This window comes from Halichoerus grypus, chromosome 13, assembly GCF_964656455.1.
Source record: "Halichoerus grypus chromosome 13, mHalGry1.hap1.1, whole genome shotgun sequence".
Lineage (NCBI taxonomy): Eukaryota > Metazoa > Chordata > Mammalia > Carnivora > Phocidae > Halichoerus > Halichoerus grypus.
In genome coordinates, this window is record NC_135724.1 from 26883204 (window position 1) to 26909291 (window position 26088).

Consider the following 26088-nt stretch of genomic DNA (forward strand, 5'->3'; position numbering starts at 1 on the left):
CTGGGCAGGGAGGGTGGGTGGGGAGAAGCTTTGGAAAGGGGCTTGCAGAGTTCAGGTTTGCAGGTGAGTTTGTGACATCTAGTCAAGGCGGACATGTCCCCTAGGTGACAGGGCGGTGGATCCAGAGCACAGGAGGGAACTGGGTTGGAGATACAGACTCGGGGAACTCACGGAGTCAACGCCAGGGTGTGCGGGAGGGGAACTGAGGGAAGCGGACAGAACCAGGCATCTGAGGGGCGGGAAGAAGATTAGGAACCCGTAAAGCTGCTCCAGAAGGAGCGACCAGAGAGGCAGATGGAGAGCAGGAGAGAATAGCGTTGTGGAGTCCAAGGGAAAAAGAGGAAAATAATAGGAACCACACGGTGGGTGTGAACACGTTCCATAACCGTGGGTCTGAGCAACTCACGTCACCTTCCTTTTCTCGATTTAATTAAATGTGGTCTGAGCCCACTTGCAAGGGTTGGGAAGAAAGTCCATCTCAGTCACGACGAGGAGGGAGAATCTCTCTTTTTGGGTTTCATGAGAATCGTGAGCCTCACAGGAGGGGCCTGGCCCTTAGTTCAGGGCGGGTACCACGGACACCTGTGTCCTCCCGCCACATGGTGACAGGGGCTGCTGGCTCTCCACAGACACACAGGCCTCATTTCTCTAGGTGGCCAGAAACATTTCAGCTTCCTCCTGAGACTCGCTCTTTGGCCATGAGGCCTCCTTGCTTCAAGTTCCCAGATAACCCCACAGCCATCTCCCTCTAGGGGCTCTGAGTACAGGTCCCTGCCAGCCCAGGGGACTCCCAAGCCCTCGCCCGCCTCGCAGGCTGGGGACATGAACCTTCCTCCTGGTCTGGCCGCTCCCGCCCTTCACCTCACGGCCACAATTTCCATCCCTCTCCTTGGGGATCATCCAGCGAAGTCCCCTTTTCTTGGCCTGAAATGCCAAAGCTCTTGGGACAGAGGCATATGGAGAGGAGACAAAGAATTCTTAGCCTTGTAAAAATGCACGGCTCGCCTTTCCGCCTAGGGTGGAGGTTGGAAAAGGAGATACCTTATTCTTCCTTGATGAGCCCACAGCAGCAAAACAAAGACAAGACCGCGTTTGTTTTTATTTTCCTTAATAATTTTTAATAACTGTCACACCAGCATTCACAGAACCCTTGCCACAGGCCACAGCGGGTGAAGGAGAGGGTGGTGGTCACTGGGGGGCAGGTGCCGCATGGCAGGGAGCTGAAGAATAAATAAAAATAAGGACATGGACACTATGCGGAAGCTATACTTTAAAAAAAATACTTGATTTTTTTCCCGAAGACCGTTTAGAAGCAACTGGTGTGGGTCCTGGGCACCCCCAAACGGGAAAGCATATTATTGTCACATGTCAGGGCAGGTAGATGTAGTGACCACAGCGCACATACATGTTGGGCTGTCTCCTGCCTCTCCCCTCCCCCCCCCCCAAAGCACAGGCAGCTAGATGGGTGGATGGTTTGAGAGCTGCTGGGAGAAGCCTCCATCCTCCAGGTCTTAGAGGCCACCTGTGTCCAGATCGGGTGGGCAGACATCCCCCGGCCCCCCGCCGGCGAATCCTTGCAGATTTGTAGCAGAATGTGCACAAGTGAACAAATGAAAGGCAGATGCTAATTCCTCCTCGGGGCCCCGGGCCAGAAGCTTAATACCTCCTACAAATCCAGTTCCCTCCATCCTAAAGCAATGCCATTCTTCTCTTCCCTATGTCTGTCCATCTGTCTGTCCGTCGGTCTGACTACCCGCCCAGTTGTGCTGTACTCGGTGCAGATCTTCACAGGAAACGTTCCCGGGGCAGGGACGGACGCCAAGGTCTACATCACCATCTATGGAGATCTGGGGGACACCGGGGAGCGGTACCTTGGCAAGTCAGAGAACCGTACCAACAAGTTCGAGAAAGGAACGGTATGTGGGGCACACAGAGTTTACCCCTTCCCCTCCCCTCCTGGGTCCAGTGGTCTGGGGTCAGCTCCTCTTGGTGCCAGAGGCTGTCCGTGAACCTTGTGCGGTGTCATGCTCCCTCGTGTGGGCATTTACCCTTGGCGCTTCCCCCTGCAGAGTGGCTGGTCCCCTCTCTGAGCCTGTGTGTGGGCCCTGGGTCCTGATCTGGGGTGGAGGTAGAGCAGAAGGTGGGGCTTGTCTGAGGCCTGTTTGAACCCCAGGTTGCTGGCTGTCTGGGGGTCAGGGGAAGTCATCATCAGAAAAGTCAGCTCACTGTGGGCGGGTCACCAGAGTGGCGGGAACTGCCCCATCTCCGGGGCTGGAGGCCTGCTCCTACCATCAGCTCCTGATCTGGTTGACCCTCTCTGGATTTGGTTTCCTCATCTATAAAATGAGGAGCCTGATGTGAATGGGCTAAGCTGTGCTGAGCAGAGCTCTGGGCAGCACCGAGGCCCATGGGAGCCGCGGAGGGATCAGAGGAGCAGGCAAGTACCCCACTGCCCCAACTGGAGTCCACTTGGACCTGGACTATCTATTGGGGTGCCAAGAAAAGCCTCTATTAGGCAAAGGGCTCTGACATACTGTGATTTTAGGAAAAGGAAGGCATCTGTCCCAACTTCCTTCCTAGCAGCTTTGCTTCCCTCTCCCACTGTGGCTCAGCGGTCTCCCGGGCCCTTTCTGCCTCACCCCCTTCATTCAGCCTCAGCCTCTTTCCCTTCTCTCTGTTCACTGAAATCTGCCAGAATTCCCCACAGGCCAGGCTGTAGCTTCAGGGTGATCAGAGCAAGGTAACCCGATCTGTGGTCTTGCCCATGGCCATGCACACGTGGGGGTTTCCTGCATTGACCAGTGGGTATTTGGCAGGGGTCTCCTTAAGCCCCACCCTCAGCTAGGTGTGAGCCTTGGCACAGAAACATTTGCTACTTGTGAGAAGGAAATTCGCTCTGGAGCAAGGATAGCAGCGGCATCTAAGCAGGTTTGCAGCTGGCTGGTGACCCATGAGCCAGGCCATCTGGAAGGAGTCCCAGCCTGGCCTCAAGGTCCTGGGGGAGTCAGGCCCTGGGGCGCCCATTCATTTGTTCTGTCATCCAGATAGGAACTATTTACCTTTAGCCTTGGTTTACTGCTTCTGAAGTGGGAATAGCAGTGTGATGGCTACTGAGGCCCCTGGGCTGACAAACAGGACAAGAGATGGAAGAACACTTTGTATCAGGGAGAAATAATTTCACACACACACACACACACACACACACACACGCGTACGTGAGATGTTAATTGTTTGCTGCACTTATAAGGTAGCTAAGAGGAGGCCTAACCATTTTGGACAAAATGGAATGCAAAGAGGTAAAGTGACTCATGTGGTGTCCCCGACTCTACGCTGGGGACATGATTATCAAGCTCACTCACATATGCTGGGATGTGGCAGTGCCATTCAGGAGTCAGACCTGTGGCCGGGGCCAGACCACCTGAGTTCACATCCTGGCTCTGACACTGACTAGCTGTGTGGTCTTGGGCAAGTTACTTAACATCTCTGTGTCTCAGTTTCTTCCACCATAAGAGAAGTTCACTGAATTAAAACATCTGAACTGCTTAGCTCTTCGTTAGTGCTGAGTGTTGTTGAGGATGGGAGAGCTCACCTTCCCCTGCCTTCAGTGGTGCCTGGGTGGACACGTGGAGAACGCACTGTAAGACAGCAGCGTGCTGACAGATCCATGTTTCTTTGTGGCCAGATCCACGGAGCCAGGCTGTAGGCACAGCAGATGTCTGTAGAGCACATTAATGAATGAACTTATAAATGAAAGCCATGCAATCCATTCCCTTCTGGGCTCAGAGTCAGATTTTTTCTCTCTTAGCTATTGTTACATCATAAGGAAAACCTTTGCCCTGTTCTATTACCCATCCCTTTCTCTTCCTTCCCTCCTATCAAGGGAGCTAGAGCTACTTCTGGTTTACTCACGGATGGTTTATGTGACTTTAAGTTCACTGCTGAGCATCTAGCGGCTTCCATTTCTCTGACCATTTCCTCCAAAATACAGAAGTGCCTGTTGCCACCCTCCCCCCATGAGCACCCACCCACCCACTTCCAGCCCAAAGCCAGGTCTTGGAGATTCTCCCTTCTGCAGGGCTCCTAGATCAGCCCTGTCAGCTCCTGAGCCCTTCCTTAGCTGACCTGGCTTATTGAACCACCTGGGCTCCCTGCTCTATCCGCCCCCCCGCCGGGGCCTCCTCATTTCACCTATCCAAAGCTGACAGTCATGCAGCCCGCGGGGGCTCTCCACGATCCCAGATCTGGCCTGAGCCCTTTGCAGGATTCACGACCTTTTGTGTCCCACCTGGCCAAACTGTGTGGAGTGTCCACCACAGAATGCGCAGTGGAGTACCTTGGAAATCTTTCGATGTCAGGATATTCAAGTGTAGATGGAACTGGCTCGTCCTTCGTAACCACCACACACGCGACATTCTACACACAATATTGCCAAGCTTACTTAGCCATTCCCTAAGCACTGGACGGCGGGTGGCTCCCAGCTTTCCACTGTAAAAATTATCCTGCAGTAAAAATCCTTGTGCACATAAAAAGGCATCCCCTCAGGACAGAAGCAAAGAAGTGGGATTGCTGGGTCATAGGCTGTGCCTGTTTTTGCCCTAGTGATCTTAGCCACTCGTCAGAGTGCTGCGTCCTGCCCAGTCAGCTGTGCACGGCTCACCTGCAGTCTCCTCCACCCGCAGACCGACCTGCCTGGGGGCCAAAAGGCCCAGCCACCCCATCCTTAGCTTCATGCCACCACCTGAAGAGTCTTCCCAGCCCTGCCTCTAGTCCACGGACGGGTGGCTGCTTCTGCACATGGGCCGTAGTTACCCACCTCCTCCTCCCCCTGCCCTGGGCTGGGAGGTCCCCAGGAGGGGCAAAGGCTTCCTCATCGTATTTATGTCTGGGTTCCCAGCACTCTGTAGTGACTCAGCACATCTTCCATCGTCTGGAAGAAAAGTGCTGTAACTCAGAACCACCAGCCTCTATTCTCCTGCCCTAGGCTCCTGCCGGCCACATTCAGCCTGTGTTTTAACCGCACCTCACCCAAGGCCTAAAACGCTACATCTCACTGAGCAATCCCAAAAGAATCCAAGCACCTGGGAGGGTCACAACCCTTTACTGAAGGGATAATCAGGGACCTAGAGGGCCTTACATCACACCCCACAGAAAACCTACCTGCACCTGCATTTCAGATGGTGTCCCTGAGCTCTCCTCGGCCTGGCCTCCATCAGAGCCTCTCCCTGCTGTCTCCTCTCCCTGGCCTGGCCCAGTGGCTCCTCTGAAGGCCTCCCAGCTTACCCCTGGGTGTTTCAAGCCCCCTCCCGTTCCTCCCTCCAGCCTCCCACCTGAACTCATGCTGACACTCAACATAACCAAGGACATCCAGGTACCAGGACCAGGCTGAGCGCCCTTGTCTGCCCCATACCCACTCACATTCCATCTTCTGGACATCCACAAGGTGTACCCTGGGAGGAATGGGCCTGCAAAATGGGGCCATTGTGAAAGGGAGGCCACGGAATACCCAACACTTCGGGTTAGGGACTTGTGCCTGGAGGGCTCCCAGCTAGGAAAGTCTGTTCAGCCCAACAGCTGAGGGGGGTAGAAGGTACCGGACAGTCAGGGTTGCAGTGGGCGGAGGTGGGGCGCACCCCCATCCAGTCCCCACATCTGGACTCCCCAGGCGGACACGTTCATCATCGAGGCTGCTGACCTGGGTGTCATCTACAAGATCAAGCTCCGCCACGACAACACCAAGTGGTGTGCAGACTGGTATGTGGAGAAGGTGGAGATCTGGAATGACACCAACGAGGACGAGTTCCTGTTCCTGTGCGGGCGCTGGCTGTCCCTGAAGAAGGAAGACGGGCGGCTCGAGAGGCTCTTCTACGAGAAGGTGCAGGAAGGGCAGTGGCGGTGCGGGGTGGGGGGACTTGGCTCAGCCACGGCTCGCCCCCATCCTCGTGCCTCGTACTCTGGCAGAAGGTGCCAGAGCTGTAGTGGGCGGGGCGGGGCTCTTCCGGGCAGGAGTACACTGGGGACCGGAGCAGCAACTGCAGTAGCCCCGCTGACTTCTGGGAGATCGCCCTGAGCTCCAAGATGGCCGACGTGGACATCGCCGCAGTGACGGGGCCCATGGTGGGCTACGCGCAGGAGGGCCCGGGTAAGCCAGGCAGGGAGCTCAGAGGAGGAGGGGCAGGCGCCCGGACATGTGTTTAAGCAATTCTCGGACAGGCCGTGTGTTTGCCCCACCATCATCTGCCTTCTACCTAATGCTTTATAATTCACACAGACCTACTGTTTCCATCCCCACAACAACCTGCAAGGGCAGCCGTCAGCCCTGTTGCAGAAGGGGGAACAAAGGCTAAGAGAAGTTAGGGGAATGATGCCCTTAATCCACTGACCCACCACCAGGAGGGCATCATGGTATACTCTACCCTCGGCCAGACTCGCAGGATATAGATTCATCCCCGAGTGCCTGGGACAGTTCTCATCAGACAGAAATCAACAGCAACAGTGAGGACCCCCTTGCATGTCAGTAGAGCATCACATGGAAGACTTCAGCCACACAGACTTAAGGCACAGTGTGATGTGGTGAGGAAGGGGGAAAAGTCCTGAGATGGCTTTATGGGATTTAAGTTCCATTTCTGGTTCTGTCAAGAATATATGTAGCCTTCGACAAGTCACTCTTTTGGCCTCAATTCTTCCCTCCTCCATAAAACAATATTGTAATGCCCCGACAAGCTCATTTTTCCAACCAGATTTTTGAGATAAAGCAGTTCTGTGTTTGTTTATCTGACATTTAAGGTCACTGCCTATCTGTTCAGCTGTCTTAAGTATAGAGCGTGACAACCACTCTATTCCCCTCCAGGAGACCACGTTGGTGGGGGGGGGGTATCTCTGGGGCTGGGCAGAGAGAGTCAATCATTTTATATTCTACCTTTTCACTCTGTGAATAAATGACAGGACCCACAAGAAAGTGCTTCTCCTGAATTAAGCACTATGATCAACTGTGAAAGGCCAAGGAAGCCTCCTGTAAAGATGAAATAAGGCTGTGGGCAGGTGCAGCATTACAGTGCTGGTAATTCCAGCCAGGAAGGGCTAGTTTGGAAACTTTCAGAGAGATACAAATTGCACAACCTATAACCATATTACCTATAACCTATACCAGAGCATTGTCTCCCAAGATATTGAGGAAGATGATCCCAGAAAAGGGTTTCCAACTTGTATCAGTAACTGTAAGTGACCGAGACAAGATAGTGGCTTAAACAAATGAGGGATTTTTCTTTTCTCTCACATAAAAGTTCAAAGGTAGGCAACTGGGACTGATACAGCAGGTTCCAGTGAAGTCAGGGACTTCCATCCTAAAGGTTGTCCGTGGTTCCTAGATGACTGCTGGAGCTCCAGCCATCGCATCCACATTCCAAGCAGAACGAATGGAAGGGTAAGGGGCAAAAGGGTGCTCCTCCCAGCTGAGTCAGAAATGTCCCCAGAAACCCACCCAACAATGTCTGCTTACATTTTATGAAGCACCCCTAGCTGCAAGAAGAATGGATACTTGCTGGGCAATTAGAACTCTGCGCTGCACTACCCGAGCAAGGTTTTATACTGATTAATCTGGTCTGTTTTAGAAATGGATGCCTTCTAGAGCTTTCATTTACCATGTTATACATATAATACTGTTTTATTTTTCTTCCCCAAATTCCTACTTTCCGTGAGACCTTGTTTTTTCCAACCTTATTTTTGCTGACTACAGAAAGGCTATTGGTCTTGCTCTACTTCACATGGGAGTGCTAGGTGCAACTGAGATCATTGGTCAGCAGGGCTTTTAGAAGTGGCAAGGATGCTCTTTCAGGATGATCTTCACTTGGGTGATAACGATCTCTCATTCCCTGGAGAGTAGATGCTCACCATAGATCATTCACCAGTCTGGAAAGTTCTGTTTCACTTTGTCCCAGAGGCAGGGAGCTGAGATCTGTGCTCTCCAAAAGTCATTTCCAAGTCTATGAGCCTACCCGTGTCCACTTGGCCCCATAATCTCTTGCAGTGATTCCCTACCATGTGTCGGTCACCACCGGGAAGCACAAGGATGCGGCCACCGACAGCCGGGCCTTCATCTTACTCATTGGGGAGGATGATGAGCGCAGTAACCGCATCTGGCTGGACTTCCCCCGGGGGAAGAAGGGCTTCAGCTGTGGCTCCGTGGAGGAGTTCTATGTTGCAGGCTTGGATGTGGGCATCATCAAGAAAATAGAGGTGCTGGTCCTCAGGTCCTGGGATGGTGCCCACCCCCAGGGAAGGAAGGAGCTGACCAGGACATAGCAGGTGGAGGTGTAGAGGGCAGGCAGAGTAACTGACCTGGAGCCCCACCTCAGACCAGGTCATGGGGGAAGGTCCCCTGGCCTCTGCCATCAACTAGGTGACCTTGAATGAGCCACTGCCCTGCCAGGTCTCCGTTTTCCACCCACCTAATGGGGATGCCTGGTGTGTTAGTTTTCTGTTGCTATGTAACAAATTACCACAAACTTAGCATAAGATCACATAGATATATTATTTCCCAGTTTCCCGGGTCAGGAGTCCAGATGTAAGTTAGCTGGGTCCTCTTCCCAAGGTCTCACTGGGCTGAAATCAAGTTGCTGCTAGGGCTGTGGTCTCCTCTGAGGCTGGGGGTCCTCTTCCGAGTTCACTGGTCTTTGGCAGAATCCATTTCCTTGCAGTTGTAAGACTGGGGCCGCCAATTCCCAGAGGCTGCAGGCCTCCCCTGTCACGTGACCTTCTCCAAAACATGGCTGTTTTGTCAAGGCCAATAAGACATGATCTCTTCTGCTTCAAATCTCTCTGACTTCTCCCATCTCTGACATCTGGACCCTCTCTTAAAGGGCTTGCCTGATAAGGTGAGGCCCACCCAGAATAATCTTTTGATGAACTCAAAATCATCTGATTAGAGACCTCTGTTTCATCTGCAAAACCTCCTCACCTCCATGGGAGGGACATGGGTCATGGTGCGCAGAGCACATTAGGAGGAAGCACTGAGGAAGGAGGGTGCAAAACAGGGAAGGGGAGGCTGAGTGGCGAGGGCTTCCTTCCCAGTTTTACCCAGACCCTCACGGCCCTGGTGTGTCCCCTCCCAGCTGGGCCACGATGGGGCCTCCCCCGAGAGCTGCTGGCTGGTGGAGGAGCTGTGTCTGGCTGTGCCTACCCAGGGTACCAAGTACACGTTGCGCTGCAACTGCTGGCTTGCCAAGGACCGAGGCGACGGTGTCACCTCCTGTGTCTTCGACCTCCAGGATGCCATGGTGGTGAATATTGGGAAGAAGGTATAGAGAGGGGCCTGGGTGTGCATATGGCATGGCAAGGGCCGTGCAGGGTGCGGGGGGAGAGCAGAAGTGAGGGAAGCAGGCGACTCATCGCTGGGCCACTGGCAGGGGCTGCAGCCTGATATACCAGCCAGACACCCTTTGCTAAGAGCCAAGAGACTCGAGTCTCTTTGGGTCTGCTGCTATGTGACCTTGGCCACATCGCCTTGGTCTTCTCATACAGTCCATGGAAATAATGCTTTCTATCCTGTTCCAGGTAAGATCTTGATGAGAACAAATGAAATCATGAACAGTCCGTGAAGAGTTTTGCAAGCTCTGCGTAGATGTGCAGAATTTTTTTTTTTATTTTGTTTTTTTTCTCTGAAGTCTCCCTCAACACCCAAGGACGGTGGTGGGGCAAGATAGCATTTGGGATACCATGTGCCTCGGGGTCTTGCAGTACAGTGAGAGCTGCCTGCACGAGACCCTCTTTAGGGCAGGAGCTCTGAGCTCCTGTCCTGGCTCCACTAACTGGTCAAATGACCTGGGGCAAAGTTGTGTGAACTCACAAGTCAGTGCTGGGTGCCTGAGTGCTGGGCCCAAGGATACATGGCCAGTTGGTGGCTCAGATGGCCCTGGTTCATGCGACCCTACCGGCTTCTCTTTCCCTCCGAAAAGCTGTGGGGTCAACAGGATGCTCCAGCCCTCATCTCTGTTCCTGAATCCAAACCAATGGGCTGTAGATTTAGGTCAGAAGGTGTCCCACAAAGATAAGAAGAAATCACCCTGGACCTGAGTGTGCCCTGCTTATATTATATATGGAAACAGAAGGAAGGGCTGAGTTGGGGGCTCTGAGAACCTTGACAGGCAGGAGTATGGATGCCTGCCCTTCCCCTGCTTGAGAGCCAGAAAACAGAACTTTCTATAGCATAGATACACTCCCCCCACAACTTACCCAGACATCTCCATCTGTGGCTAGACGGATGGTGTGGGTGAGCACACAGTTCATCCAGGGACCTCTGTCCTGACCCAGTTCCCAGCCTGCATGTGGGCGTGAGTGTGTCTGCGTGCATGTCACCCCCCCCCCCCGCCACATGCACACCCCACTCAGTACAGCTGTATCTCCCCCGAGCCCTTTAGTCTGTGGAAATGCAGACCCACGCCCCTATTATTCATGTTACAAAAGAACACAGGTTTATCACTTTGCAAAGAACCACAGGCTTCTTTGGACTGGCCATCTCCCCAGGAGATATCAGACCAGAATTACAAAAGCTCCATTTCTGTGTCTCTTTCTGGAAACAACCTATTACCTAAAAAGAGACATCTCTGTGTAAAGGAGAGAAAGATGGGCCCAGAGAGCACGGCAGTCTGGAGGGACTAGCCTTAAGGGGCCAGTCTCGATGGGGTCACCAAAGCACTCATTTTGATCTTTCTATTTTTCATGCCTGTCTGAATAAGAGCAAAAAAGTGTCAGGCTCCTGCCTTCATTCCCAATAGCTCCTGCTGCCACCACGATACCCTGTTAAGGTCTAAGAGGATCTTCCTGATAAAGCAAGAGGCTCTTCAATCATTACCTTGGCAAACAAGTACTGAACTTGTCCTCTGGGCCAGGCCTGCAAAGACCACTCCTAACCTCATAGTATCATGGTGAAGATCCTAGATGCTGCTTGAAAAGCACCCAGCACCCAACACGCACAATGTCGGGAACATGATCACTGTGACAAATAACTTGGGTTCTGAGTTCGAGGGCTTCTGGCTAGTGGGGACCGGGTGAGAATGCAGTGCTGCAGTCTCAGGAGAAGGGAAGGGCCAGCTGGGTTCAGAGGAGATGGTCAGCCTGGCATTTCCATGGCCAAGTGTGCAAACCTCTCCTGAGCCATCGAGACCTATGCTAGTCGTTGGGCACCTGGCAAGAGGGAATGGAGTAAGAAGCCAGAGGACACTCCAGAGCACAGGTAAAGGTGGCCCCTCTTGCCACACAGGCTGCCTCTGGAGAAAGAACCAGTGAGGGCACCGTGCAGGGAAGAGCAGGCTGCCCCCTCCCCCTCCAGTGGAGACAGACGAACACTTCCTCTTTGGAACAAACCTCAGGCAAAAGGGCAAAATCCCAACCTGAAGAGCAAATCATGGAATCAGTGCGTGTCCTCCAAATGTCACTGCTCACGGTGCTCACGGCGTATGCTGGCTGTGCCCAATGTGGGGATGGACCTGAGGCTGTGCTCGCTGACCCACAGCACGTGGCAGGCCCGGCATGGGCTCTCAGGGCACTGCTGAACGGTCTGCAGCCCTCGCTCCGCCAGACGTCTATCCCTGTTTCTCGGGGGAGGAAGCAGAGCCTGGCCAGGGTGGGGGGCCTGCCGAAGTTCGACGGCTGGTGGCAGGCCCGGGGAAGTGGCGTGCTGGATGACTCCAAAAGCCACCGTCCTGCCACCGCGTGCTGCTCAATTGCATGAGCTCAGGCTGGGGTTTGGTTGACAAATTGGGGAATTCAGGGGCTTTCAGTTGTGCTTTTGGTGCACACATGTTCTCTGTCAGAGACTGAACTCCTCTCTAGCACCGGACTGGACATGGCCAAGGACGCAGAGGGACAAGGCCCGACTCATGTTCTCCAGGCATTAGCAGTTGATTAGGGGAAGGGCTCTTTTCAGAGCCACAGGGCTTGGAGGGCGTCTTGCCCTGGGGAGAGTGAGGCAGGCCAAGGCTCAGGGCCCGCATCCCTCTCCTGGCAGGTGCTCTATGAGATGACAGTGTGGACGGGTGACGTGGTCGGCGGTGGTACTGACTCCAACATCTTCATGACCCTCTACGGCATCAATGGCAGCACAGAGGAAGTGAAGCTGGACAAAAAGAAGGCCAGGTATCCAGGGATGGCCTCCGCCCCTCGCCCCTCGCCCCTCTGCACATCCAGTCCCCCAGCCTCTAATCCCACCCTGCCTCAATCAGACTGCTTCCCTCACTCTCTCCCCTCATTCCTTAGGGCCTTCTAGCCTCCACAGCTTTATTCATGTGATTCCTCCCTCCTGGAATGCCCTTCATCCATTCTCTTCTGTCTCAGGACCTTTCTCTTCCAGGGGCCAGCTCAAATCTACCTCCTCCAGGAAGCCTTCCTTGATCACCTCAGCCCAGAGCACGCTCCTTCCTTCCTGCCTTCCTGCCTTCCTTCCTTCCCTCCCTTCTTCCCTGTATCCTTCCATCCTTCCATCCCTCCTTCCCTCCCTCCATCACTTAAAAATGTTTATTGTAAGGTCTGTATATTAGTTGATAGCATTGTATCCTTGTGAATCTCCTGCTTTCGTTCCCTGTACCATGGTGATGTAAGATGTTTACATTAGGGGAAGCTGAGTGAAGAGAACACAGAAACTCTGTTCTATTTTTGCAACTCTCCTACAAGTCTAAAATTATTGCAAAATAAAAAGCCAAAAGAATTTTTTTAATATTAAAAAAGGATTAAACCCCTAGTATGTGGTAGGCACTGTCTCAGACACAGGAGACCGAGTATAACCAGAAGATGCCCGAACCCACACAGCTCAACACCCGGGGAACTGCAGCAACAGCGTGAACACTGGAGTGACCTTACCGCGTGCCCGGCATTTCTCTAAGCCCACTGAGTGTATTGACGCAGCTCGTCCTCCCTGCGGCTCTATGAGGATCATTTTTATCATGCCTTTTTGATAAGAGAAAACTGAGACACAGCAAGGTGAAGTCATGCTGTCGAAGGTCACATGACCAGCAGGCTGTGGCACTGGGAGCTGCGGCTGGGGTCCCTAGTCTTATGTATGAGGTTCTACTGCCCCAGTGAGCGAGTGGGTGCTAGGCCCTTTCCCAAGGACAGCCTTTGGTGGGGGGGCAGGGAACAGAAGGAAACCAGAACAGGAGAGGATTGAGGGGCAGCCAAAAGTTGCACTCCCCAAACACCACCTCTTCAGTTGCTGAGTAGAGGCTCCTCTGAGCAGATGAGCAGAGCAAACTCTGGACCACTTTGGCAGCCCTGTTTTTCTGAGCCAGAGGCAAGGGGATGTGGATCAGAGGCTGACAGCCTCTCCCAAGGTGGCCCCTCAATGCAGGAGCCTTCCTGCATGTCAGCTGAGGTGTCTTGAGGGCACCTGGGGCAGCAGGAAAGATGTGGGTAGTGAGTCGTGGAGGGATGAAGGGCCACGGAGGGACTTTTGCTTTGGATGCGGGCCTTTTACCCTGAGAAAAGGAGGTCCATCCAGGTGTAATTGGGGGTCTAGCCTGTAATAAAGGGTGAGGGGACAGAGTCATCCACTCTTTAGTCTTCTAGAAGAAAAGCTTATTTCTTTCTCCCTTTTATACCTGCCCCACCAAAAAATCCCCATAAAATGGGAATACTTGGCTAAATTCAAAGGGTGAAAATTAAAGAGAAACACAAAGCAAAGAATTCTAAAGTTCCCTAGATCTGCAAAATTATACACCTGGTGAGGAATCAACTAGTTGAAAGATTGAGAGAATCTCAGTATGTGATATGAGCTCGACAAGGGAACTTGTGAACACCTCCTTCTAGTTTCCACAGGGCCAGGACAGGCAGGGCTTAAATTAGAACAAGAGGGATTTAGGGCAGACTTCTGGGAGAATGTTTTCACTTCTAATCATCATAAAATACACGAGTAAGTTATTCAAAAGGATTAGGCCTCTGTTCCACCACTGCCTCTAAGACAAGGAGTAGTTCTTGGTTTGCAGCGTTTTCAGTCCCAGCTGCCGCTGGCTGTGGCCTCTGTTTTTAAACATATGTCTTGTATACAAGGAAGCACAATTGCCATGCAGCGCTCTATCTTCAGTGCCACTTGCATTACCCCCAAGGGCTTATCAGCAGCAGCATCTGGAATCAGTCGGCAGTCAAGCAATCAGCACTAAAGGTTGCATTATACATGTAGCCCTGTAGGAAGAGCAGTAAGACATCAAGATAGAGCACCTCTGAGATGATGAGGTCATTCAGCAGAAAAATAGTAATAGCAACAAAAGTAATGTTACCTTTGATTTGCCTGCCATTTACTAGTTATTGGTAGCATTACCTAATCTCAGGCCACTGCATTTAGTTTTGCAGATTGTGTATAGAAAAATGTAAATTGTACCATCTAGAGTTGAGCAGTGTACAACCTGCCCCACCATTCGTGGCAGCCCTGTCATTCCTAGAATCCCATCTGAAGCTTTGCAGGTATGGAATTCCTTTTACATTTTAAGTTGATGTCACATTCATTTGGTTCTCCTGACAGTTTTATGAGATTGCAGGGCCAGTATCATTTCCCCCAGACTAAGGATGAGGAAACCAAGTCCCAGAGAGAAGCTTGGACTGCTCTAGGTGGCTAGCAGAATGAGATTAGGACCCAGAGCCTGATTCAGGGTCATTGCTATCAGCCAAACACACTTCACCCAGTCTTTCAGGAACACATCTGGGGTGCAAGAGACAGACTATTGGGGAGTCACTGGGAGCCTCCCCTTCCCTCCTCACTGTAGCCAGCATCCTCACTTCATGCCCTTACTCTCTTCCCCCAGATTTGAGCGGGAGCAGAATGACACCTTCATCATGGAGATTCTGGACATTGCTCCATTCACCAAGATGCGGATCCGAATTGATGGCCTGGGCTGCCGGCCCGAGTGGTTCCTGGAGAGGGTAAAATGTCTTCCTTCCACCCATAGCCTAGCCCTTCCTCCTTCTCTTTTGGGTTGTCAGTGGACCTGGTTAAAGAGCAAATGTCACTTTAGAGGGTTATAACATGAACCAGACCTGTGTAATCCGGTGTGCCCTTTGGCGTGAATTAACCAGAGAATGTAGTTTTAGTTATTTGTGTCCAGCATGCACTGTCAGTATAATGTGGACAGAGACTTAGCATGTACTTCTTGGAGGAGGTAAATTGGGAGGACTGAGAGAGAAACAGCAAGAACCAGGGCAGCAGAGGCTCTAATGTTGGGCACTTCAGGCAGGATGGCAGGGAGCTTTTGGTGCCCTGTGATCACACATTAGGTGGCTGCCTCTTTTTCCATCTTGGACTCTGTTTTCCCTGATTCAGTCCTCAAATCTTCCAGCCACCAAAGGCTATCTGTCCTGAGTCCCCTCAGGCTCCCACTCCCCTGTTCAGCCAGTAGCAGATTTTTCTTGAGCCAACAATATGGGTGCCCACACCAAGGACAACTTGGCTAACTTCAGGTATTTGTGGCTGATAGTGGTTTGGTTGGCCCGTTTTTCTGTCATTCATTCAACAAACTTTTTTTGTGCACAGTGACAGGTACCTTTCAGAAACATGTTTGGATGAATTTTCCATTTCCAAATCCCCAAACTAAAGACCCTATGCAAGACATACCGGGCAGGGTCTTTGTCCCAGAGAGTCTTAGTCAGAAGAATTCATCTTGGGTCTGGAATCGTGGGTCCTTGGGATTCAGCCAAGGGGGCTGCATTCGCAGGTGGACAGCTGGTGGAGGTGAGGGAAGGTGTTCCCACACTGGCTCCTCTCACCCAGATCCTCCTGAAGAACATGAATACTGGAGATCTGACCATGTTCTACTATGGAGATTGGCTGTCCCAGTGGAAGGGCAAGAAGACCCTCGTGTGTGAAATGTGTGCTGTCATTGATGGGGAGGAGATGATGGAGTGGACCTCCTACACTGTCTCAGTCAAGACCAGTGACATCCTGGGTGAGTCAGGGCATCCCTCCCATCTCCCAGTCCCACATCCCACTTCCCTTGCCCTTCCTCAAATTCTGGCTCAGGTCCTGGGCTCTGGTCAGGCTCTCACTTTTCTTTGGCTGACGTTCCAAATGTTAGTCAATGCAAGTCCTTTCCACCATGTGTCACTTTCTGTCCAGACAAAGTATTTCCTCCCAGTGACTGAATTGGCTCTGCCCCTCCTCCCTCAAGGAGGTCTGGGAAAACCTGATCGGGCACTATGGTCAGCACTTTTGGAAAACTGTGTGGGAGCATGACTCAGAGGCCCTCTGTCTTCCTGCTGCTGCCTCATACCCCTCACCTTTGTGCTGTGCATCTCAGATGCCCTTGGGTTCCTTCCCACATGTGTTTGGCAACCATCTTCTGTGTGCCAAATTTGGCCTAGAGTCTTAGGATGGAGAGATGACCCTGGGCGCTTGTGAGTCTGACATTCTAGTAGAACAAAGACAGTGAAGCTGTGACAGAGGTCTGCACAGGAGCTGGGGAACCCAGAAGAGGGTGCTTTACCTAGCTGGGGATCAGGGGCAAGGGTCATGGAGGGCTTCCCAGAGGTGATACCAAAGTCTGGTGCAGAAAGACAAACAGAAGCCACTGAGGCAGATGGAACACCTGCTGAAGGGCTTCCCAAGGAAAAATGCTAGTGTGTGCAAAGGCCTGAGATTGAGAGGGAACACACCTTATCATGGAGGCATTGTCTCCCGCCTATCCTTCTCTATATCAAACCTGTTCTCCAGGAGCTGTTGTAAGGAATGTGACAAACTCATTTGCGCTGATTATAAATGACTAGTGAGGGATAAACTTGTTGGTCCTAATAGCTTACATTTTCAACAGAGAAGCATTTAGCCAAAGAAATTAGGCTTTCATGGTAGGATCTCAGGCGTAAGCGATGGGTCAGTATAGTGGGTAAATTTGTTGGCACCTCTCTTCTTCGTTTCTCCTAACAGTGGAGACTTCACGATTTTTGCTAAAAGTTCCAAGTGTCCACATGTTTTCCACCCCCAAATCCCCTCATGATGTGTTCTCGGAAAATAGTTGGTAAGTCCCTTGATAACTGTAGGGTGTGTGTGTGTCAGAAAAGCTTCATCGAGCTACCTTTTCCAGAACCATTTTCTTTTTAACTAGGTTCAATACCTCTATTTGGCTCAAGCAAATGATACAAAGCTCTAGTATAGACTGTCAACCAGGGGTAGATCTGGGGAACAAAGAACTTTCCTATTTCCTCCTGAACCCACGTTGTGCCGGAAAGAGCCTGAATTTCTAAACTGCAAAGCCAGTCTTCATGGCATACCTTTTAAGTATGGGTGTATTTCCCCAAAAATAAATGAGTTTTTGCACTAAACTACTCACACTTGCTAACCAGGACTCCAATTAGCCCAATAGCATTTATAAGGCACAGAGATAAGATGAAGGATAGAATTGGAGACCCAGGAGTCCCAGTAAACTAATCAGCCCTTTCCAGCCTCTCTGCTGGCCTCATCAAAGCTAAACTTCCCATCGGCACCACTGGTTCCTCCAAGGAAGCCAGGATGGAAACCAGAGCAAGTGGGCTGTGTGTTGGAGGAGCTAGCACCCAAAGCCCTTATTTTGTGCACCCCCTAGGAGCAGGCACCGATGCCAATGTGTTCATCATCATCTTCGGGGAGAATGGGGACAGCGGGACCCTGGCCCTGAAGCAGTCAGCCAACTGGAACAAGTTTGAGCGGAACAACACAGACACATTCAACTTCTCTGACATGCTGAGCCTGGGCCACCTCTGCAAGCTGAGGGTCTGGCATGACAACAAAGGTAGCTCCTGCTCAAGGTCAGGGTGGTGGGGATAACAGACCTCAGCTTTCCACCACCCCCTGGCAGCATGTTGACCCTTCTACCCCAGGTGGCAGACAACTAAAAACTGTTGATTGCCACCATTTTGACACTTCCATCAGTTAGAAAATGTCCTGTGTTTCTAGACAAATTTTAGAATGCAAGCTTAGCTCCTAATTACACCATTGTCTTGTTCATTGCTCTTTCCCTAATGCCTATCACATTGCCTGTACTATAGTAGGGACTTAATATAGTTTTAATGGAATTTATTTATAGCCATGTTTCACTCTCTCAGATCCATTCCTGATTTTTTTTCATGCCTCAGTCACAGGAAACCCACATTTCTCTGGAATCAGACTTTTTCCCCATGCCTTAATACGTTCAAAAATTAAGCCCTGGCCATGAATCTCAGGGTCATGACTAGGTCCACTAATACCGGCTTCCCCACCTTGCCCCCAACACTGACTATGCACATATCTAGACCTCATTTTTTTTGATGCCTTTTTCTTCTATGCATAAACTTGACAGCCAATCATTTTGTGTCTCCTCACTGTCAAAAGTAAAGGGAAGCAGCTCAGCACCACGGACAGCTCCTTACAGGTCCAGCTGTATTGTGTGTTGCTACTACTGTGGTTTAGGTGGCATGCTCTTCAAAGAGCCTGATTCCTCCCTTGGATAACTCAAGACTATCTGATTGCCTTGGTCCCATAAGGGCTCCTGGCTAACCCCAGGGCACAGATGTTATCCTCTTTCCTTTGTAGGCAGAGAAGTGGACCTCCTCCCTTCCATTCAGACTTTGGATCTGAAAGCAGGGAAAGGAAGATGTCTGTCTGTATCCTCAGTGAACCCAGGTGTGGGGATACTAGGGTCAGGAGAGGTACAGGGAAGTCCAGGTTCTGTGCCTAGCTTCCTCTTTATAGTAACTTTCTCCTCCATAGTTGGAAGCTTAAATGTTAATATAAACCAAGGCAGCTAAATATGTCCTTAAGCTCTCTCTCTCTGCCACATTTTTTCATATTTAGTTTAAAAATATTCAAGCTACATTATGCTTCCCTTGCATAGCAATTTATGAGGACAAAAATATTTCATTTGAGAGCCTTCCACAAAAAAAGTTGTGATGCCACATAAGTTAAGTTACAAACGTTTAGTTAACTTAATAGCATGGCAGTCATCTCCTTTCCTTGAATCTACCTTTCCCTCTTTTTTGTTTATCCAGTAACTTTTTATAAAAAATTGTAAGGATGCACAAAAGTGAGGAAAACGGTATAATGAACCTCCATATACCCATCACATAGATTCAACATTCATGATTTGTCATATCTGCTTTCCTCTTTTCACTTTTTCTTTTTCTTTCTTAATTTCTTTTTGTTGCTAGATGGTATAAAATCAAACCCTAACTTCATATTATTTCATCCCAAACATATTTAGTATGTTTCCCTTTTTAAAATGGACATTTTTAAGTGAAACACAATGCCACTATCACACTTAACAATGATTTCCTTGTGTCATCCAATTTCTACTCCATATGCAAATTTCCTTAACATAAAAAAATGCCTGTGTACTTTTGGGTTTGCTTGAATCTGGATGCAAACAAGGTCCACACTCTACATTTAGCTGCCATCTCCCTTCATTATCTTCAAATGCAGAGCATGCCTACTCCCTTTGTTTTGTCATGCCATTGGCTTGTGGAAAGAATTGGGCCCAATGATCTATAGAATGTCTGCATTCTGGACCTGTCTGTCTGCTTATCATAATGTCTTTGCCTCTTGATTCCCCGTATTTCCTACAATCTGGAAGTCAGCTCTAAAGGCATGCTTGGATTCAGGTTCAACTTTCTTTGGCAAGAATACTCTATAGGTGACCTCAGGACTTCTTTAAAATGGAACCAGGTACTTCCCATTACCTCACAGCCATCCTACTCTTCTTGATGCTCACGCTGAATAGTGGATCCAGGAACTGTCAGTATGGTTACCCCGTCCCCCCCACCCAGTAACTGTTCATCTAATGGCTTCATCCAGTGATGATCAATTAGGATTACAAATGGCGATTATCTAATTGTCCTTTCTTATCCACTTATTAGCTACAATTCTTTTGTTAAAAAAATGCTCCCATGATTACCATGAAATATAGTCCAGAGAAGAAAATAAGGGTAAATGATTTATTCTTCCCTTTAATTCCAATTACCTGTATAGCTTTTCTAATACTAAACAAATTATAACATATTGTGTTTATTTTCTAATTCATCTTGCTCTCTTGCTTTCTCTGATGAAAACTCTGGGGAAATGAAAAACCTTTTTTTAAGATTTTATTTATTTATTGAAAGATTTTATTTATTTAAGAGAGAGTCAGAGAGGGAGAAAGAGAACTATCAGGGGGAGGAGCAGAGGGAGAGAGAAAGGAAGAAACAGACTCCCAGCTGAGCAGGGAACCAGACGCAAAGCTCGATCCTGAGACTCTAGGATCATGACCTGAGCCGAAGGCAGATGCTTAACTGAGTCACCCAGCTGCCCCATGAAGAATCTTTTTACCACAAAATTTGATCTATGATTTAAAGAGTTCAGTATGATATATGTGGAAGGATAATAACTGTAGCATCAAGTATAGGAGTAAAAATCTGGAGAACAACTATCTGTCCACAAGGTAGTGTGTGCATAGATAATTTCTAGTGTCTGCATGGAAAGGAAACCCATACAACTATGAAAGAGGATGGGGCAGATATGTTCTGATATGGATTGGCTGTGAGTGAAAAGGTATGATGTCCAGCAGTGTGGGGTTACTATCTTTGTGTAAAAAAGATAAAGTATAACTTTAAAAGAGGAGACTTTGTGGGCACCTGGGTGGCTCAGTCGGTTAAGCATCTGCCTTCAGCTCAAGTCATGATCCCAGGGTCCTGGGATCAAGTCCCGCATCTGAGCAAAGAGCCTGCTTCTCCCTCTTCCTCTTGCCCCTTCCCCTGCTCATGCATTCTCTTGCACAAGCAGTCTCTTTCTCTCTCGCTCAAATAAATAAATTTTTAAAAAGAGGAGACTTTGTAAAGAAACAGACTCTCTAATTGTAGGTCTCAGATGGTTCCCTGTTGGTCCACAGGGTTATGCAGGGTCTCCACCATCAGGCTAGTGCCAGCCACACTGTTAACCAAGCTGTAACTGTGGCTTTGTCTTCACCAGTAAAAGCCAACCATGTGACATCAGCCTGCCCAGAGCTGCCTGTTTACAGCTACATGTCTGATAGATTCTTAGTAGAGTTAGTTGTGGTAGGATCCCTGTCAATCACATTGAACATTTCCAAAACAAGGCAACTAAATAAGCAATGAGAAAAGAGCTGAGGACAAGTTTCTTTCATCTTAAAGGAGTTGGGGTTAGCCTGCTATTTACCATGGAAGGAGGGTTTTTGTTTGTTTTTCAGAACTTCTACTTAAAGAGAATTGGGGATTGGTGAGACAATGCCATGCTTTCTGAGGACAGGGCAAAGGGGGAAAGGTGGGAAGAGAAGCAACCAAGCATCAGGACAACCCAGGCTAGGCACATTCTTTCTCTCTGGTTGTCTTCACCCCTACATTATAGCACTGAATTGTCTGTGGATAAAGTTAAAGCCACCCCGAATCCACACTGCCCCTCAGCTCACTGTCACCACCCTGCCTGGAGTTCAGGGAGTAATTCAGGAGTGAAATCTACTTGGGGTGAGAAGCAGGGTGAATAGTGTGTTCGGCAACAGAAATGATCTCGTGATGACCCACCTCTCCAATTAATATCATCCCTCTCCACTAACACTCATGCATACACACACTCTTACACATTTATAATTCCCATTGATTCCCATTGATCATTTTGTCATGATGTCATAGCAAGACCATCGTCCTGGAGTCAGGAGAGATGATTAAGCCAGTGATTCTCAAGGTGTGGCTCTGGGACCAATAGCATCAGCATGACCTAGGAACTAGTTAGAGATGGAAATTCTTGGACCTCGCTACGAACCGACTCAATCAGAATCTCCAGGAGGGGGTGCCCAGGTGATTACAGTGCAGGTCCTAGTTCTCAGCCTTGCTATTCATTGAAATCACTGGGCAGCTGTAAAGACCATTGATGCCTAGCTCCTACTTCAGAGATTCTATTATAGTTGATTTGGGTAAGGTCTGGATAGCAGAAACCATCTCTTTCTCTCACACACGTGCACATGCACACACACACACACACACACACACACACACCTTCCAAGAGGCCCAACATTTTGGCTTCTCTTTCTCTGCCTTCCTTTTTACTTGCCTCTCCCTTTCTCTGCTCCACTCTGGAAGCCTGTAAGGACTGCTCCGATAGGTCTCCTGTGCATCATTTCCAGACTGAACACACCAGGGATTATTAAGCAGTTGAATCAGTTTCATGATATTATCAGGGACCATCTCAGAAAGCAGCCAATTTATAATCTTACAGAACTGGCCCCAGTGTGGAAAAGTAAAAATATTATTGAGATTTTTTTAAGTTTGTTGATAAAATTACTCACCACTGTTTAACTCAACAGAAGTGTTTTAAATTTTAACATAATTGTTTTAGCACTCATGGGTTTCTACTTCAGTAAAGATCTGTGTTTAAAAAAGTATATGAAGTGGGGCGCCTGGGTGGCTCAGTTGTTAAGCATCTGCCTTCGGCTCAGGTCATGATCCCAGGGTTCTGGGATCAAGCCCCACATCGAGCCCCGCATCGGGCTTCCTGCTCAGCGGGAAACCTGCTTCTCCCTCTCCCACTCGCCCTGCTTGTGTTCCCTCTCTCACTGTGTCTCTGTCAAATAAATAAAATCTTTAAAAAATAAAAAATAAAAATAAATTAAAAGCTATATTAAGTGCTTTTTAAACCCAGAATTAAGCTATCCTAGGACTGCCAGTATGTATCCCCTGCCCGGGAGCCTCCACATCTACCCCCCACACCCCCAGAAGTCCAAGGGACTAGAAGTGTGTGTACATCTTTGTGTGTCTTTGTGCTTCTAAGACCCTTGAGACCAGCAGTAGGATCTACGGGTATTGCTGAGGGCAGTGTCCAATCCTAGAGAATGGCTTTTTGGTGGGGACATGGGACCACCCCCACACACCCAGGTGACATGGGAGGGCAAGACATGAGAGTTGGGCATATACATGCCTTCTTTGCGAGGTTGCCTTGTGGACAATTTATGAGCAGCCGGCACCATCACCATAACCTGTCACACAACCGGATGGGTGCTTTGGCATTCAGAGTTCTCAGGGACTTTGAAGGGTGGAGAGTAACTGAATCAGTGTGTGGTACAAATAATACGCAGCTGCCCCAGCAAATGCACAGAGATTTATACTTGATAGCTGTGATTTGGGGGGAGCACTTCTGAGGGAAGCCCTGCCAGTTACAACAGAAATAGCTGTATGTTCAATATTAGGCCAAGACCTTTCAAGTTTAATGTATACCCTGAAGAAATAGCAGCTTCGAATCCCTTCTATGACTGCCAAAGAGCCAAGGTCCTCAAAGTCGTAACATATACATCCAGCATTCATGGAGCAGATACTACATGACAGTCAATATGCCAGGCATTAGGGAAACAAAAACAAGTAAGACCAGGTCCCTGCCCCCAAAAGCTCATGGTCAGGGGAGGAGACACATGTAAACAATGATGACACTGGGTGGTCAGGGTGTGGTCAAGGCAGTTGCAGGGATGCCAGATACAGGTCTACTGGGCAATCAGGGGATGCTAGGGAAGGCTTCCCGGAGGAGGTGATGCCTGAACTGATTCTGGAAGGATAATGGGCGTGAGTCAGGTGCATACTAGTGTCAGGAAGTAATAGGATTCATCCTTCAGCTGTGTGAACTCCCAAAAAGTCAGTGGCCCCCATTGTGAATCTGATGGAAGCTATGAGCCCTCTCCCTGGTGAAATGTGTAATTACAGCACAATTTCTCCGGGCCCTTAGACTGCTTCATTCCCATACACAGATCCTCTAAGGGCTCATGAACCCCAAGCTAAGGATTTTGCAAAGAGAATTACATGCCCAGGACTAGAGAAGCCCTCAGAGACCATCCAGCCCACCTCCTCATTTCATCAACAAGGAAAGCCAGGCCCACAGAGGACAGAGAATTCGTGTGGGGCTGCGCAGCCAGTGGGCTGGGGGCAGCAGAAAGCTGAAAGGGGGGCAGCATGTTCAGCTCCCGGTCCCCACCGTGTCTTTCCCACAGGGATCTTTCCTGGCTGGCACCTGAGCTACATCGACGTGAAGGACAACTCGCGTGATGAGACCTTCCGCTTCCAGTGTGACTGCTGGCTCTCCAGGGGGGAGGGAGACAGGCAGACGCTCCGTGACTTTGCCTGTGCCAACAACGAGATCCGTGAGGAGCTGGAGGAGACCAGTACGTGGGGGGCAGGTGTGACTCGTGGGCTGAGTCTTCAGACTTAAATGAGAGGAGGCTCAGGAGGGGGTGGGGAACGGCATTGGTAAGTCTGAAGTAGAGACTGTTATAGCTGGAGGGGAATCAGATGTCCACTGAAGGAAGGAATTTTGGGAAGGTACATAAATAAACACCCTAAATATTACTTGGTGAACTTGGAACAGCCAAGACACTGGTCCTTGATCTTGGCCCCAGTCACAGGGACTAATTAGGCAGCAGGAAAACCACAGGGGACAAGTTCACCCTGCCCTGAGGGCTGGGCTGGGCACTTTGGTGGGCAGCTCTGTCTCTGGTTTATTTTTATATCACGGGCTCCATACAACTGGTGCCTGTGGCAAGAGCTGACAAATCAAGACTTCTGGAAACAGAATGTGTAGTGGAGTCAGCATCTCCAGCAGCCACTTTCTTTGATCCTCAGGGGATAGTTAAAGGGAAAAAGTAATGGATCTGTAAAGTGGATGGCCATCCCAGGACTAGGGAGTTGTTTCTTTAATACAGTGTCTGGGTTTAGCAGATTCGAAGAAGTCTTACCAAAGGCAGAGCCCGGTGTAAGGAAAGGATTTTTAACCTCAGTTGTTCAGGGAATGCTAACTGCAGTAAGAGGTGAACCCCCAAATTTCAACGGCTTAACAAACCAAAATGTATTTCTCACTCATGTAATAAACCGTCCAGTGTGGTTACTGGCAGGAGACCTTCCACACCTTGTTTCAGGGCCCCAGGCTCTTTTGATCTATGTCTCTGCCATTTTCAAAATATGGCTCCCATAGTTCTCGCAAAAGGGAAAAGAGCATGGAGAAGGCATGCTCCCTACCTTCTTAACAAATTGACTCACTTTCTATTGGTGAGAACTGATCACTTGGCTCCACCTAGATGCAAGGGCACCTGGGAAATGTAGTCCCTTGCTGGACAGCCCCTCCCGGGGAAAAAATTGTGTACCAAGGAAGGAAAGCATGGCTCTCTGGTAGAAAGCCACCCACTCATGCTGGCCACACCATCCAAACTACCCAACTGTGAAATTAACTGCTCCTAGAGATAGTGAGCACTATGTCCCAGGGAGCATCCAAAGGAGGGGCCAAGCACCCCCTTGTCAGGCTTCCCGTGCAAGGATTCCTCCCTAATTCAGAGGGTGGACTCCATACTTACTGAGGAATTACCGGGTGCCCAGCTTCCTTATAGATGCTGTGGATAGTGCACACTGCTTTGTGAGCTCCAGTTTATTTGTATCAGCCTTTGCACATGGTTAGTCTCCCATACAACTAGAAGCTCCCAGAGGTCAGGGACAGAGTCACTCATGTTTGTAGCCTTCTGCAGCTCTGTAGGCTTTGGGGCTTGGTAAGTGTGCAGTTAGTGCTCAGCAAACGGAAGAAGAAAGGGTCCTTTTTCTCAGAGCCTCATGTCTTATTAGCGGGAGAAGCGTTAAGCCCCTTATGCAATAGGAACGCTTAAGCCCCTTACATACTGCCAAGAGGAGCAATAGAGGCTCCTCAGGCTATTGGCGTTCAGGGGAGGAGAGATTTGTGAGGCTCAGAGCATAATCACTGAGCCTTCTTCACAGATTTCCTGCCAAACAGCTGCTAAGACCTGCGGGGGTTGGGTTGGCAGGGAGATTGCTGAGGGGAGGCGGCACTTGCATTAGTTCCGGAAGGATGTTACAGACTGGAGATTGGACAGCAGGGGCATGGAGCCCAGGAGCCGACCTGGGTGATCTGTCTTTCCTTAGAGGCCTCGGAGGGCAGAGCGGTGCCCTCTAGGTGTCCATGGGGAGACAGATGGCCAAACCTGTGTCCTCAGATAGAGGGTCACCCTGGGGAGAGCCTTGGACGTAGCTGGAGCCAAACATCCCAATCCTTAGCTACCTTTATTTAACCATTTGGTAAAGATTTACTGAGCACCTGCCAAGTGCCACAGCCTCTTCTGAGGTCTGGGACACACCAATGGATGA

At 49.9% G+C, this 26088-nt stretch overlaps 1 protein-coding gene across 4 annotated transcripts in view; it reads left to right on the top strand.

The window, feature by feature from the left end:
- Window positions 1–26088, top strand: part of LOXHD1 (lipoxygenase homology PLAT domains 1) — a 149691-nt gene that overhangs the window by 111410 nt on the left and 12193 nt on the right. For 2 of the 4 annotated variants that reach the window (XM_078060123.1, XM_078060125.1), the window contains 10 exons: window positions 1762–1916; window positions 5663–5872; window positions 6004–6139; window positions 8024–8232; window positions 9108–9293; window positions 12002–12129; window positions 14784–14901; window positions 15746–15920; window positions 17550–17735; window positions 23937–24107. In XM_078060123.1, the coding sequence (XP_077916249.1) occupies window positions 1762–1916; window positions 5663–5872; window positions 6004–6139; window positions 8024–8232; window positions 9108–9293; window positions 12002–12129; window positions 14784–14901; window positions 15746–15920; window positions 17550–17735; window positions 23937–24107 (1674 nt within the window). Of the gene's footprint in view, window positions 1–1761; window positions 1917–5662; window positions 5873–6003; window positions 6140–8023; window positions 8233–8752; window positions 8871–9107; window positions 9294–12001; window positions 12130–14783; window positions 14902–15745; window positions 15921–17549; window positions 17736–23936; window positions 24108–26088 lie in introns of those variants that run through there. The other 2 variants (XM_078060124.1, XM_036107598.2) reach the window with 2 other exon arrangements.